This window comes from Halictus rubicundus, chromosome 11 (assembly GCF_050948215.1).
Source record: "Halictus rubicundus isolate RS-2024b chromosome 11, iyHalRubi1_principal, whole genome shotgun sequence".
NCBI classification, from domain to species: Eukaryota; Metazoa; Arthropoda; class Insecta; order Hymenoptera; family Halictidae; genus Halictus; species Halictus rubicundus.
Genome location: NC_135159.1, coordinates 10,979,253 through 10,990,034, shown reverse-complemented (window position 1 = coordinate 10,990,034; position 10,782 = coordinate 10,979,253). Strand labels below are relative to the sequence as shown.

General features: G+C 37.3%; 1 protein-coding gene across 1 annotated transcript; it reads right to left on the bottom strand.

The window, feature by feature from the left end:
• Positions 1-695: 695 nt before the first annotated feature.
• On the bottom strand, positions 696-2,895 carry Cpr1 (cuticular protein 1). The gene is made up of 2 exons (XM_076796004.1): positions 2,724-2,895; positions 696-1,340 (listed from the first exon to the last, which is right to left on the bottom strand). The coding sequence occupies exons 1-2, from the start codon at positions 2,793-2,795 to the stop codon at positions 747-749; spliced, it is 666 nt and encodes a 221-aa protein (XP_076652119.1). The 5' UTR covers positions 2,796-2,895; the 3' UTR covers positions 696-746.
• Between the last annotated feature and the right edge of the window lie 7,887 nt (positions 2,896-10,782).

Sequence of the window (10,782 nt, the reverse complement as noted above, 5' to 3'; positions counted from 1 at the left end):
TGATGATCGTAGCGAATCAGCTTGGCAAGTGTTAAATGCACGATAACAACAATTACTACGTCGACGTTGATCTTTATTATTTTAAACAATACTGACTGACAAAATTTTGTTACTTTTAATGATTTTTTTCAAGCGACTTTTACTATCGTATTCGTGACATTTTTCTGGTTAAAATGAGTCCCAACATGACATCGTTCCGAATAGAATTGCTCGTTTGACTCACGATTATAATAGAACCTCGATTATCCGAACCATTAAAACAAATTCATATTGTACACCAGTCAAAACACTTGCGTCATGTTGGGCGTCATTCCAATCAGAAAAAACACGACGAATACGTTGCTAACAATTTCACAAAAATGTCATGCTCGACAGAAAACTTTGGATTAGTACTGTCTCGCTGATGTTTTCGAAATCAGGGAATAATGCGTGCGTATATTCTACACGAGTGACACTTCAGTCCCAAATTCTACACACGTACCGAGACGCTACTGTAGTTCGGTTACTCTAAACGCAACCCAAACTATACCGTGTTTGGTGTCGTTTCGATCAGAAAAGTGTTACGAATGCGTCAGCAATCGTTTCGCAAATAAAAAAAAAGAAAATACAGAATAAAAATGTTTTGTTAGGAACGTACTTCCAGGCTGCGAAGGCAGACAAAGAGAGAGAGAACAAGTTTGGTGTATGGTTGCTAGAAAAGTGACTTTATTCAGATAAACATTATCCTATCGTAGACAGATCGTTGTTCAGTGGATGTAGGCGGGCGCGGGGGCGGCGTATGCGAGGGGCGTGGCGTACTTGGCGATTGGTGCGGCGTAGGAGAGGGCGGGGGCAGCGGCGAACTTGGCAACGGGGGCGGCATAGGCGAGGGGCGTGGCGTATTTAGCGATGGGCGCGGCGTAGGAGATGGCGGGGGCAGCGGCCAATTTGGCGACAGGTGCGGCAGCGATCTTGGCGACAGGTGCGGCCACGAGAGGAGCAGCGGCGGCTTCCTTGCGGACTACGGCGTTGAATCCGTTGACCGGGTCAGCGGTGTAATCGACGATGCGCCTGGTTCCGTCAGCCTCCAAGAGGGAGTAGCTGCCCTGGACAACGTCTCCGTCGCGGGTCTCCTGTTGGCTCTTGGCGTCACCGGTCAGGCTGTCGTGGACATCATAGGCGTAGCTGTATTGAGGATGCGGGTCGAAGTCGGCGTCCAGTGCCTTCGCCACGGGGGCCACTGCCACGGCTTTGGCAACCGGCGCGGCGTAGGCAAGAGGGGCTGCAGGGGCGTAGGACAGGGGCGCCGCGGGAAGGAGACCGGCGTTGGCGGCGGCCAAGAGGGTGGCGAATGCAACAAACTGCAACAAACAAACAAAAAAATAAGAATCAACTCACAAGTTTGCAATCCGCAATTTAAACTGTGATCCCAGCACTCTTCGTCCTATCGCGCTATTCAGTTAACCAAGCGACTCACTATTTTGGTGAAATATGCAGTTAATCGTATGGGGTTGGTTCAGAACAGTCACTACTTTTTTCAGTAATTCTAGCGAGTCCAAAATGATAGGAGAGTAGCTCTGATTTGTCATGAATGCAGTCTAATGATAATCCTAGTGCTCTGCAATACCGACAACAAAGTTAGAATCAGGTCATAAGTTTGTAATCCGCAATTTGAACTGTGATCCTAGCACTCTTCGTCCTATCGCGCTATTCAGTTAACCAAGCGAGTCACTATTTTGGTGAAATATGCAGTTAATCGTATGGGGTTGGTTCAGAACAGTCACTACTTTTTTCAGTAATTCTAGCGAGTCCAAAATAATAGGAGAGTAGCTCTGATTTATCATGAGTGAAGTCTAATGACAATCCTAGTGCTCTGCAATACCGACAAAAAAGTTAGAATCAGGTCACAAATTTGCAATCCGCAATTTGAACTGTGGTCCTAGCACTCTTTGTCCTATTGCTCTGTTTTGTCACTGTTTTGGTAAAATATGCAATTAATCGTCTGAGGTTGGTTCAGAACAGTCACTACTTTTTTTAATAATTGTAGCGAATCCAAAATAATAAGAAAGTAGCTTTGATTTATCATAAATGCAGTCTAGTGATAATCCTAGTGCTCTGCAATACCGACGAATGAGACACAGTGGCGTAGACACTGTCCACAGTTGAAATGTAGAAATGTAGAAATGTAGGTTATAGGTAAAGTGAAACAAGCAGCTAATAACTGGACCGCGGATTTTACAGAGCAAAAATTACTAGCTGCAATTACTAGAAAAAATATTATTCGAATTCAGGAGCAGCGTCTACCTACTATTTTTGACTCGTTAAAATGCTTAAAGACTCATGTTTTTCGCCGACTGACACAGAGAATTTTTCTTTTGCAGAAAGAAGTCCACTTAACAACAATCCTAACACGCCTTCTGTGCTAGCCTGAAGAACAGTGGCGTAGACACAATCTAGGGGTGGCTTATACTGCAATTGGACTACAAAGAGACAGAAAAACGCATATACTTATAGATGAAGAACACACAGAAAAGAAAAGAAAAGAAAAGAGAGGAAATTTCGTCGCGATTGTCCCGTGAAAATTGTGACAAATTTTTAAAGAAGCCCGAACACGACAGCCGATTTGAAACTGAACGAATTGTGAGCAGCGACAGAGTCGAGACGCTATTTGGCTCGATAGACGGAGAAGCGGTACGGGGTGTTGTGCTGAATGAATGATCGAGTATCGCTTTCGATATATGTACCTTGAATGCCATCGTAGCTTGCTTGATTGGAAGATCTGTCGATCTGTCTGTCTGTGATGCGAATGATACCATGGTCGGGTGGTTTTCGGCTTTTATACCCGCGAGCCGTGGCGCAGGACCCACAGGTGACGTAACTGGGTGACGGTACCTTCGACGGTCACCCGATTTGCGGCCGCGAAAGAGTGGCAGAAAATTGAGCAAGAAATCGGACCACGCCCAACACGAACAATTCGAACACCGACGATCCCCGTCCCGTCCCGGGACCATCGTGGACGCCGCCGACGCCGACGCCGCCGCCGTCGCCGTGGACTAGGCCACGTCCTTGCCGCGAAGTTACTTAATCCTTCCCCGGGACTTCAGCGGGCCCGCAGCCCGCCGAGAAGCCCGCTTTCTGGACGAAATTGCTCGATAATTCTAGGCGATACGAACGAATCGGTTTCAGAGAAAAGTCGTGGGACACAGAAGGGAGCGCACGATGATCGTTTGACATTGAAAAGATCCTTGAAACCTTGGAAAGATCTGTTGAGATTACAATAACTCTAGGCCAGCGATACACGAAGCTGTGCATACCATTTTTATGCAGCCTTTTCTCATAGGTGTGCATCAATTTTTATATTATTTTTAAAAATTCCACTTTTGGTCAAAGAGATCTGTAAATATTGTGGACCCCGTTTGGAAAAGTACGGATCCGAGGGAAACGTATTTAATACTAAACGTATGGAGGTATGAAAGTAACCGAATTATAAAAATGGCAAGATTTCATTTGTTTAGACTAATGTGCTCTAAGTTACCTGCAGAGTTTAATTTTCAAAATCCCTCACGGCGCGGAATTAAAATCAAGCAATGACGAATATACACGGCGAACGCAGGCCAAATGCCGCTATTATAAATTTTACGAAAAAAAGTAAAGCAAAATGGGAAAGAATTACATTTTTATTCGATAAGAAATTAACAATTCATTGACGTTAACCGCACCGCAATGGAGTTTTGGATTGACGTGTATAAAAGTCAAACGCGCTTAACTGGTCAAATCATTTCATATGAAAGCATCTTTATAATTTCAATAATTGTGAAATAAAAAATCTAGAACCGGTCGTCGGTCGACCGGTGGTGCTAGGTTTAGCGTTAAAGTTTTGCGTGCCGATAATAATAGGGTGTACCATATATGTGAAGTAAACATCTATTTGCTACTGATCTGCCAGCCCAAGGCCATAAAGGGGACCTTCTCGGTAAAAAAAGATCCTGCCATATTATTTTTTTCCTTTTTCGGAAATTCGAGCTGTCTTTGCTGCATCTGTCGGACGTCCTGCTCCGTCGATTATTTAATTATTTACGCCTGCTTTTTCTGCTTTACGTGAGCTGCGACTTTCTTCTTCGCTGGCTGAACACAGGGTCGATAAAGTATTCTCATTTTTTTCTTTTCATATTTACGAGTTTCAAGAATTGTTCTTCATTCTCACGCACAGTGGTACTTTCTTCTTGAATTTTTTCTGGCTGAACTGTTTAAAAAAATATATCCTCGTTTTAAAACTTATCTTTATGTTTACGAGTTTCAAGAATTGTGCTGCATTTTTTTATGTTCGCATCTTTTCTTTTATGCTAATAATTGTCGAGCGTCCCACCATTTTATTCGCCAATTTACAAGTATCGTTAATATTCTACAAAATGTGCGGGATAAATTCAGTGAAGCGGTGCACGAATATTAACGACTTAAAAAGTTGTTAAAAACTTGATCCAGAACTGTTTAAAAAAAATCTGCATTAGTAAAGGCTCCCCGTTGCTAGCAATTTGGTTATTGGTTTTGTTGAAATTGCAAAGTTCAATTTACTAGATAATTACTAGACTGCGGATCTTTATGCAAAATATTTTGCAACGACTGTGGGTCAGCTGGAGTTAAATAAATATTCATTTCATTCCAAAACAGATTTTTTGCGCTGGAAATATTCCACCCATTTTTATATTTCACCCAGCCAATTTCTTCACGAATGCATAAATATCCGCCTGCTATTAATTACTAATTACTAGATTGTAAATTTTATGCGCTCATTACACAAATGAACAGGTGCAAATCAAAACAGTAAAACGATTAAAAGAGTTCGACAATGTCGCTATACCATGTTGAACATATAAAAACGATTAATGGAGAAAATATATTTTTGCATAGCTTCTACAGATTGCTGTATAAAAATTTGCCGTCGAGTAATTCCAGTATGGCGTCCCGCGGTAATAATTTTCAATTTTTCCCAAAATTTTATTCGCTAAAATACATCATAAGTCGTCAGTCATCTGCAAAGAGAATTCGCAATCTAATAATTCCAATATGGCGCCTTGGTGGCAATAATTTTCAATTTGTCTCGCAGTTTTGTTCGCTACAATGCATCGTAAGCCGTCGATAATCAGCAAATAAAATCGTCTGAGCTTGCGATCGGAAATATCATGACAGAAAGGGACCATAATCACCGACAACGATGATTTGTCGCATCACAGACGCGGCGATAAAGCGTCGCGTCTGTGATAAATTCGCGGGGTGCTTCATAATGTCAATTAGTTCTGGTTCGCGCGAATCGAACAAATTATTCGCCGTGTAATTCGCCGGTGCACTGGAGACGCTGAGAAGTGCAGCCGCGGCATGATCCGGGACCGACGACCTTGAGCTCTTCCATAATTGGCGGAATCAACTGGTTCTTTTTCGCGGTATGAATAAAAAAAGAAAAAGAAAATGAAAAATAAGAAGAGGACCTGATTACACGGTCGTGACGTAAGATGTCGGGTGAAGCAACGCTGATCGGATTTTCGGACGATTAAACGCGTACCGAGCTGTTCGTCCGCTTTTATTTTCGCACGTTCGACGGGTCCGCCATTTTCACCAATAAAATGCTGGCACTACGGCGGATTTTTACAGGTGATCAAAAGTTACCACGATTGCGGCAAACGAGCTTTAAATAAAAATTGATCCTCCTCCTTAATCTTTCTAATATCGCAGAATAAAAATAATCTCAGCGTCGCGAAATAAAAATTGCATTAATTTTAAGCTACAGACAGGGTCTTTATGCAAAATAAAAATTTTCTACCTGAATTGCGAGAAGCTGGAGTAAAATAGAAATATATTTTCTGTCCTAATTTGTTTAATATTCGTTACACGCAACTAAAATAAAATTGTTAGAAGCTAATCGACTTTTTAATGTTTATATACTCGAAGTGCAGCCGTTTTTGTAGTTTTCAATATTTTTTTACCATCCGCAGGCACATGCCAAAAATAAGAATCAGATTTTAATAAATACACATGTATGAAAAAACGGAATAGATTAAAAACAATTTTACAAAGCATTTTAACATTTTGTGAATGACTGCGTCGTTTCATGTCTGATCTACTCATTGTTGCCATAACTGGCCATAACTAATTATAGGAATTATGGTCACGGATCAAATCTAGAAATAGAACTCCGAGAAAAAAAAGTGGATCATCCGAGGTATTTGGGATCGTCGCTCGCTTTTTCAAATTTATTCACACTCGATCCGAATAGGCATAGTGATTATAGTTGTGACATTGATTTCACGCGGCAGACCAGTTCGCTCGTTGCACGTGTGTTCACACTGTTCACACAGAAGGTTCGCAGAAGCCGGAGGTCCCTCGATCCTCGATCTGGATCGGGCGTAGTGCCCGTGGATCGCCTCGGGGGCCGTCGATCGACCGATCGATCGAGCCGGGCCTCGAGGTTCGGCTCTTTGGCCCAGGGCCCGACCATTTTGTTTCTTTCCTTTCGTTACCGCTTTTTTTTTTCTTTATGAAAGTGCTCCACTTCTGTTTGCCGGTAACGTTAGATGTGACGCAACGATCGAGGTAGATCCGAATACGTACCGCGTCGAAAGTTTCGCGATCCAACTGGTACCGGGCCCCCACCCCCTCCACTTTTTACCCGCGGCCCTGGAATTTGGCGAAATTTCGAAAATTAACGGCCGTTCATTCTCGCTGTCGAACGATCTGAATTATGCATATTTATCGTGGAAAATAATTTTGCAAAAATCTGTATGCTTGGTCGAATTTATGTTGTATGTTTAAATGTTCATGTTAGCTACCCAACAATTTTGAATTTGATAAAAGTTCAAGGAATCGTCAATTTATATATCTATACGCAATTTTTTAAACTCTTTACATTTTTTCATATTTTTTTTTCCTCATAGAGAGTCAAAGAATCATCAATTTGTATGTAGACTTCTTTAAACAATTCTAAATATTATTACTTGTACATTTTCCTCGTCGTACAAATTCGAAGAATCATTTTAATTATGTGCAGGATTTTCGAATAATTTTGAATATTTTTATTTTTATTGCTCCTTCAACATACAACTTTGAAGAATGAATTAAATGAATGATGGAAATTGTATATTATAGTATTAAAAACGAGGATACTTAGTTAAGAAAAGATTATTCTATACGAGGTTAAAAATTTGTTCTTCACTTGGTACACTCATTACATTATAACAGTGAAAATTCTGATTATTTTAATATTATAACACTTAATTTTTATTTACAATTTTATTACGAAATTGTTTCTGTGCTACACACAATTTTAGCATAAAATGGTTTCTGGACTACTCAACTTGCAATATGAATATAAAATTGTTCCTGTACGTGCTACTTATTATTTATTATATGTTTGAAATGTTTAAGAAGATTCCAAAGGGTGTGTTGTCCCGTAAAATATTTATTGGCTTTTAGATATTCCTTTGGCACTGTAAATCATTATAGACATCGAGGAGAAAATTTTTAATTTAGTTGGCAGTGTGTTGCGCGAAATACAGAGCATTATGTCATCGATGAGCATGGTGGAAAATTGATTGCTCACCTTCACCTTCCACGTGGAATCGATTCACAGTTCACTATTTGCACATAAGTATACCACCGCACGTTGCACATTATGTATCATTATGAAATAATGTATCGAATACGTAATACATCGTACCACGTGAAATGATCTGTATAATTTAAAGCAGTTAACAATTGAGTAAAGTATTATGTATACACTTAATAACAATGATTATTTATCCTCGGTACTTTTACTATTTAGTCGTTTACTATTTAGAGTTGTGCAAATGTTTTTCCTGTAATTGTACTTGTCTTTTTATTTATCCATTTACACAATATTGTCTATCTTTTGCAACATTAAATGTAGAAGATATATTTGCAAATTTACTGTGGAAAAGAAAATTAGGAAATTATTAATAATTCTGTTTATAAATTATTTAATTTAAAAATATTGAAAATTTAAAATGAATTAATTTTAGAAAATATTAATGTAAAAGTAAAATTATTATAAAAATTATCATTATAATTATTATTAATTTTTTTTATTTATTAAAAAATAAATAATTTATTAAACATTTACTTATTCATTTAAAATTTATTATTTAAATTGACATTGAACTCAATAAGTTGAGATACCTTTTAATATTAATTTTGATTATCTACTGTTTTATGTCGTTTATACTAGAAGTCTAAACGATTAATCGTGGAATCTTACGATCTTAAAAATTTGCCAACACGGGTCCAGTTTTAATGCAACGTAGATTCAATTTTATAAAAAGTTTCAATTAATGGGGTTCATGACACCACTCCTTAATATGGCTGACATTGACTACCTCGCACGCTTCGACGCGCTGTAATTAACGTTTCAAGCTGTCCTCCCGAACATTCTGTAATTATGGAAATTACAATTAATTGCAGGATATTATGTTACACCCGTTTCTTTAATTCGAGCACATTTATTAACCTTCTTCCATTAACGTGTACGTTTCGACATTCAACTGTAATCTGAAATTTCTTATGCATTCCTGCGATGCATACGAGTGTCTAGGGTGAAATAAATGACAATATTACTTTGTTAATAAACGTATCTTTCGTTGCACTTTCCTTGCAATCTGTACTTTACGCCGACTTTAATATATCGCATTTAAAAATGTGAATTTAATATCCGATAAGCTTACGCATTTAATAGACGATGTAAATGTATAAATTAAATGTATAAAAGTGTAAGTTCAATATGAAATAAATTGCCGCACTTTACGCACCTTATGCACTTAGTATAAGATGTAAGCAATAAATGTACAGAACAGTGAATTTAATATTCAATAAGTTCATGCACTTAATAGAAGATGTAAACAATAAATGTATAAAAATATGAATGTAACATGCAATATTTTTCTCACTTAATGGAAGGCGTGAGGAACAAATGTGTAAAAATATAAACTGAATATAAAGTACCATCTTTGCAAGAACATAAGGTACACCATGAGGGCTTCCCACGTCCGAACTATTCCTCCATTTTTGTCTCATAAAACAGCCAAATAATATCGTATATTATGAGGAAGTTTCAATCTTTAAATTCATGGTAATTTCATTCACGAAAGAAATTTTTTTTCGAGATGTTTCAATCCGTAGCATTTTCGAGAAAACTTGTCTCCAGATTTCCACCCACTGCATCATGCAAAATCATCATGGAAGAAACTTACGAATGGATGTCGAAAGTACAGACTCCAAGCTTTAAAATGAGTCCGGATTGAGTATTGCACGATTTTTTTTTACGAAATTATAATCGTTTAAATGTCACCCATTTTTCGAAGATCGGAGACTCAGTGTCGAAACGACATTTTAATCAATCCGGACGTAGAGCATGTTTAATAGTCGTTCGTTAAATGATTCCCTTGACCTCGTACAAACGAGTTCAACATTTTAGAGTGCAGGAAGTATGAGACACGAATGTTTCTTTTTTTTTCTCATCGGTCGTAGAACTTTTTTTCCACCGACATATTGATTTCGATCTGAAGCAATTATTAATTTAATTCGACGCGCTATTCCCCTTTTCCGCAGAAGTCACATTAAAAGCTTGGTTAAGTATGATTTATGTAGACAAGTTAAGAGTTCGTTTACGACGAAATATTCGTGATAAACAACAGATTGATTAAAGAACCGGTTGTTAAAATTCATTCGATACTAAATGTGACTCGATGAAATGTTTAACTGTTTCGAAGCAGAGCTCAATAAACAGTCAATAATTATATACAATCAATATTTTTAGAGACCGAAGAGAGCCATATTTTTAAATGATCGTTAATAAAGGATTCTGATGAATTTATTAATCTTTCATAAATTCAATAAATGATCCGTACAATGATTAATTTTATTGTAAAAAATGTCGTTTTTAAATCTCAAGATTTTTGTCATAGGAAATTAATTGTTCCTAAGTATAAAACATATTTCGAATAATTTCCATTAGATCATGTATCACAAGTGACGTAAGTAGAAAATTAACTTTATTGGTCAAGTCGACAATAATTAATTAAAAATGTATAATTTAGAATTGTGTTTAATTTAATTTATAATTTTCATTAATTATCATAAAGTATCATAACGCAAATCGATTCTGTTAGAGTTTAGTTAATAATATAAGAAAATGGTAGCAGTCTTAAATAATAAAAATTATTGCTATTAACATTTTTATATATTGAAAACCACTACCAACTTGTTATCATATAATATAATATACAAGAAATAGAATAACACAGTGTAAAAAACAGTAGTAACAAATATTTTTACCGACACATTATGCATTAACAACTTATATTTTTCAAGGCATTCAATTAAAAATGTAACCGCTACAGTAATTACGTTTATTTCAATCTACACCTCCGAAATGATCAAAAACTACCAGAAACAATTTTAAGTCAATATAAACAAATTAATTAAATTGTTAAATTAATAATACATTATGCATTAACAACTTATACTATTCAAGGCATTCAATTACGAATGTAACCACTACAATAATTACGTTTACTTCATTATTACTCTTCCGAAATTACCAAAAACTACCAGAAACAATTTTAAGTCAATATAAATAAATTTTACAACAATTTCAAAGTCATCTTAATAGCTGATAGGTGATCACTCGAAACGGAATCCTGCCCCCGTGATACCGCGCTGGAGAAAACGAGATCAAGGTGTACGGTTGCTATTTTTTCTGTAGTTTCGAATAGCTCGGGTATAACGGTTCCGGTTTGA